We start from the raw sequence: 6,000 nt of genomic DNA, 5'->3' as shown, positions 1-6,000 counted from the left end.
ATCCAGCCATCATCTATACCTGCTTATTCCTATTTAGGGTCACGGAGATCTGCTGGAACCTATCCCAGCTCTCTTTGGGAGAGCATGAAAGGCAGGGGTACACCCTGGACAGGTCACCAGTCCATCACAGGGCCACATAAATCCATGCGAGCACAGGGAGAACATGCAAAGTCCACACAGAAGGGCCTTGCTGGGTTACAAACCCAGGACCTTCTTGCTGTGAGGCAACAGTGCTAACCACTAACACAATGTGCTGCCCTTATTTGACACAATTGAAATTAATTCATTTTATCAGTTTTATCATGTTTTATTGGAGCCAGTGGTGCTAACTGAGATTGTTATAGAATGTTATTTCTATATTGTATAGAGAACCGAAGCTTTGTTATATCTTATTTAAGAAATAGTCTGGGTGTGCAGTACCTGAGATTATCATCATTGTGTCATATCTGGCTCCACCTGGTGGTCCAATATGACTCCACTTTTATGGTCCCTGTTAAAATAATGCAGCATAACAGCTTAGAGCACACAGCAACATGATAAAGAGCACTGAGAGACTTTGGGAAACAAACCACCAGCAAGAATTAGTCAGGAAATAAGAATCTTCCAGAGCAGAAGCGAAGCAGATAGAGGTTGTGGTGGAGATGGCCTATGCAAAATGGCACTGTAGCAATAGTAAATAGAAGCCAACCACATGGCAATATACAGCGTGAACATGAGCATGAAGATCTATAATATAAATCAGCAGAAAGATATGAGATGGGTGGAGTAAGACATCACTCAGCTGCCAGAGCACCACAGCACAGACTTCAAGGCCTGGCAAAATTGAGTCATTAGCTGCTTTTTGCATTGCTGTCTCAAGAGATTAATGTGATTAAATTACAATTTATTAAAGGCTGTAGGGTAATGCGGCTCCTGTACTTGATCCATTTAGACTGTTTAGGAACAATGGGCAGCCACAGCACAAGAGCTTCAGTAGTCAGGCAACTGTATAATGTACATGGCAATGACGTATTTCATTATTACTGGAAAAAGAAAAACAAATATTAGATGTCATGTACCAGACGAAAGCAGTGACATTTTTCTAACATTTAAGAGCAACATAACATTTCAGTTTTTTATTATTTTAACTGTATGTTACATTGGATACATGGCACCTTCCAATTTTAAGCTAAGTGTTACAGCTGTGACACAGTCCTCAGCATCTCCTTCTGAATGTGAGCAGTGACTCATGAATTCATATCAGCACTAGTGCAAAACAAAATGCCTAAGAATAGAATGTTTTCTTGCCATGACTAACACAACATTCATTCATTTTCTGTACCTGCTTATTCCTACTTAGGGTCAGGGGGATCTGCTGGAGCCTATCCCAGCTGTCTTCAGGTGAAAGGCAGGGGTACACCCTGGACAGGTCACCAGTCCATCACAGGGCCACATAGTGATGTGAACAACCTCACACACTCACACTCACACCTATGGTCAGTTTAGAATCACCAGTCAACCTGACATACATGTTTTTGGACTGTGGGAGGAAACCAGAGTACATGGAGAAAACCCATGCAAGCACAGGGAGAACATGCAAACTCCTCACAGAAAGGTCCCCTATGGGGTTACAAACCCTGCTAACCACTAATCCACCATGCTGCCCTGACTAACAAGACAGTAAAATAATTTTTTACCAAGTTTTAGATGATCAAGGAGAATAGCTATAAAGTCGGTGATAACAACATAATAGATTCTAAAGTTAAATCTCAGTATCACAGGAATGGAAATACTGATGTGTGGATAAAATACTAAAATCCAGCAGCAGAAAGCCCCGTGGTTCCCCAAGGAGTGCCCCCTTTCAAGTTCACTCTCTGGTCATGCAAAAATGCAAAGCCGAGAACTGGATCAGCAACAGAAAGAATGAAAGAATGTCAGAGCCACAACAAAAGGTGCAAAATGTGACTTTAACCAGTCACCAGAGTAGCCAGCATCTGTTTCCAATGCTTGATTGTCCTCCCCAGCATCTCTGTTTTATGTTGCATGCAGCATTAACCAGTTCCACAACTCCTAAAGAACAGCCTGTACAGAAAATTGTAGCAAGATGCCTATTCCAAAATATCTTAGTTTAATAGCCATGCAACTTTTTTTTTGTTCATGTTGTAAAAAATACCAGACGTACTCAACAAAGGCAGTATTGTTTCTCAGTAAAAAATAGTGATGACTTGATTTTATGTTCTTCTACTTTCATGCATCATTTACCCTTTTAACTCTCCCCTGTAAGGACAATCCAAATAACTGATAGACAGACGTTACATTAACTGTCCCAATTTGGAACCACAAGTAGATCTCTGGGCAAGGTGACTGATAAAAACTGGCTGGAACTGGACTTTATTAGTAAAAACTGATCTTTGCTATTGCCTTGTTTTAAAAGAGGAGGAAAATGTGGATCCATGAACATCATTTAAGAGTACAATACCTTGTGTATTGTACTTGAAGAACAGAAAGCATATTTAGACTTACTGACGTTTTATTTGTTTTCCATGGTGAAAGGACTGTGTCTATACCACCACAGTAAATTGTACACCATTTATTGTACATTACAACAAGAGCACTAAAACATAAAATGGACACATTTATGAAAAGCAGACTTTACAGCAAGAGTATCAACAATTTTAAAATAGAAATTTAAAATCGTTAGAACACAACTGAGTAGAAGAATAGCACATTTGATAAAGAGTTCCTCATACTCCACAGTAACAATAGCAGTCTCAGCGATTGTTCTTTGCCTTCATTCAGCATTGTTTTTTAAATACAAAATACTATCGTATATTTGAGAAAGAATATTGCCCCATAAGGAGCCAGAGGAATATTTTTTGAGTAAAAATGTGAACAGCAATAAAATGCATGATATAGAAACTTACTGCCAGCCATTTGAGGAATATAGCAAACTCCGCATCAGTAAAGCATAAAATTAATCAAAGATGTAAAAATCATGAAATGAAGTGTCTGTTAGCTGCGTGTTTGTTGGCAGTAAGTCAATCTTTATGCAGTTAAGTTTTCTGTATTCAGCAGTTGACATCAGTAGATGTGAGCACAACCTTAAGCCCGAGTACTATTGATATTATATCCGCTGTCTGATTTACAGTACAAGGTACATAATTATTCATAGTGTAATGTGTTGAAGGTCCTAAATGTAATTTAAATATTCCTGGACATTTTCTAGCATTTTGCCTTGGATGATTTCCTGAAGGTTTTGGACCTTCAGCTGTTCAATCAGTCGAAATGAACTTTCCATTAAACAACTGACAAAGTTGCTACGGAGAAATCTTTTCAATGCACATGAGCACAGTAAGAACAGCAAAGACCAATTCAAGCTCAGCTCATTTCACAATCAAAGCGTAACACTGGAATTAGTCTTCAAAGGCACAATAAAGTATGTACACTAACAACCTCAAGGTAAAGTGCACCATCATTCACATACATGACACTGTGACACAATATATGGTACACAGCACATCGTAACATGCCCTTGCCCTGTTTACATCCAAGTCGCTAATTGTTTTGTGTTTTGACATATTCTTCTTTGTGATGCTAATGTATGTGCTTGCAGCTGTATGGGGCCAATACTGCTGAAATTGCTGCAAATCAGAACAGAAAAACAAAAGCATTATGTAATAAATACATAAATAAAATAAATAATTTATGGCATGCATGTTGTTTTTAATATTGTAAATATATAAGCAATGCTCATGCTGGAGGAAGGGTGTGATATTGTGTTTTTTTGTTTTGTTTGTTTTTTTGTGTTGCAGACAACATAAAACCCAGTCAACTTTCAAAACTTACAGATGTTTAACTGTTAGTTATAATTTACAGATAAAGGAATATTGTCTTTATAATGCTGTTACAGTACAAAATGACAATAGTTATCAAAACAAACAAATTTCCATGTAAATTACTGTTTGTGCTTGTGTTCTTTCACTGACCAATCCCATCCTAAGGTCCCCCACCCAAACACACATACACATAAAATTTGATGCCCATAAAGCATTTCAGGATATGTAGGGCTTTCAAGGTTCTGGGTGATTTGTAGGTTTCAAACCAAGCCCAGAAGACATTAACAGCCCTTATTGAGAGGACAGATGGACCAGTTCACCACTAAACCTTGGGCTGGGATCTATTCACAGGCTAATTTGCTGTCAAAGCTGGAGAGGGCAATGGCAAAGGCTTGCAGGGCACACATTGGGTAGTTATAGTCCATGGTGAAGACATCTTCTGCCACACGGCCAAACTGCATCACAATATAGTCAGCTAGAGAGAAGAAGAAACAGGAAAAAAATATTAGATAAGATGCTTTGAAACAGTGTTTTTTGCTCTCTCAATTCTCTTTAATTTGTAGTCTAAATTAAGGAGACAAAACTCAACAAGGCCATTATGAAAAAAATCGATAGTCCAATAAAAGGGCCAAACTGGTAGCCAAACTGGGGCCACTGTTACACTCTCTCCTCTTGTTTCCTGTCTGAATCTATACTGGCCACCATCCAAAAACGTGGTCCTACAAATAATCCGATACATTTTTACAGCTCAAGTGGACACTCATTCAGGCCGACCCAGTACTATGTGTCTTGACTTAAAGATCGACTTTGTGATAAAGAGTGACATCATGAAATAAAACAGTCATTGGGAAAAATGGCGTTGTAAAATAAAACTGTCTTTTTTTCATTCAGTATTACTTACTGAAATATTTTAACTCTACTGAAAACCTGGTATGCCTGGTCTGGACTTAGGCCTACTTCTATGTAATGTTTTAGAAATCTGCATATTGGTGCATGGCCAAAGAAAATACTTTGATTCGTGATCGTATCAGGACAGCATGATGTGTATTATCATTTACACTTAACTTATTTCTTCATGGGTTTTTTCATTATTTACACTTTTTAGGTACTATTCCAGTCTTTTATGTTGAAAAGATAACCTAGAACATGCACCTGGTTTGGTCTTGGATTAAATGTTTTATACAATGTTATAGAATTTAATATTCTAAAAGTTTATAGGCGTGGAACTCACGGTCATTGTCATGAATGATCTGGAAATTCTTGACAGAGGCCTGTGTGACTCTGCCATGGAAGTTGAGAACATAGGACTGTGTGTCATCGTTCCACACAGGCGTTTTGTTATGAAGTTCAATCACACTCTCTGTGTTCTTGTTTTGCCACCTGGCTAGCAATGACTCATGGTCCTGTAATCAAGAAAAGAAAAGATTTGGATATCGTAGACATCAGACTTACTTATGTAAGTCTGAGAAGAGGAAGAGGAAGAAATATCAGCACAGATGTGGCCACTGAGAAATCAGGTAACACATACATTTCGTGGGCGAATGGACACCCTCTCGTGGTCCATGTTCATTCCAGGAATGATGACACTCATTTTGCGAGGTCCTTTGAATCCTAAGACATTGGTTTCCTGAATTGAAAAGACAATAAACTGTACTATAAGCATGTTCACCCAACAAACTCATAAAGCTTCGACTCAATGGATGATTGATAGGATTATATTTTGTCACATTTAACCTGAAACTGCATTACATAAGGTTCATGTATCAATTCAAAGACTTATATATTCTGACTGTCTATGGTACTTGATGAAACTTAGGAAAACCATTTTGTACAAATAATGTATGTTCTTTGTTGAATGAATATCCACAGCTTCAAGTCTCATAATGACAATGTCCTCAGTTTCTTATATGAATGCCTTTATCTAAAAATCAGAATTACATTCTTGAAATAAAACTGTGCACTTTAGCAGTCACCAGTTACAGTTACCTGGATATTCAAAGCAAATAAACTAACAGGAAAAACTATACAGCAATTCTATGTCTCTCTCTCTCTCTCTCTCTCTCTCTCTCGTAAACTTCTGACATTAAATTATTCCAGACTAAGTGGGGTATGGGGGGAATTATTTCATTATTTCAAAGCATTTAAGCAATAATGAAAACATTGCAGTAAGTACCACAATCTCTGC

General features: G+C 37.9%; 1 protein-coding gene across 2 annotated transcripts in view; it reads right to left on the bottom strand.

The window, feature by feature from the left end:
* Window positions 1–2,996: 2,996 nt before the first annotated feature.
* tub (TUB bipartite transcription factor) overlaps window positions 2,997–6,000 on the bottom strand; it is a 40,044-nt gene continuing 37,040 nt past the window's right edge. For both annotated transcript variants that reach the window (XM_026320146.1, XM_026320147.1), the window contains exons 10-12: window positions 5,344–5,442; window positions 5,047–5,218; window positions 2,997–4,290 (exon numbers count right to left, since the gene is read on the bottom strand). In XM_026320146.1, the coding sequence (XP_026175931.1) occupies window positions 4,157–4,290; window positions 5,047–5,218; window positions 5,344–5,442 (405 nt within the window). In that variant the 3' untranslated portion in view covers window positions 2,997–4,156. The remainder of the gene's footprint in view (window positions 4,291–5,046; window positions 5,219–5,343; window positions 5,443–6,000) is intronic.

The sequence above is a fragment of the Mastacembelus armatus genome, chromosome 3 (assembly GCF_900324485.2).
Source record: "Mastacembelus armatus chromosome 3, fMasArm1.2, whole genome shotgun sequence".
In the NCBI taxonomy this organism is placed as follows: Eukaryota; Metazoa; Chordata; class Actinopteri; order Synbranchiformes; family Mastacembelidae; genus Mastacembelus; species Mastacembelus armatus.
The sequence above is the reverse complement of the archived record's forward strand: the minus strand, read 5'-3'. Positions and strand labels throughout refer to the sequence as shown.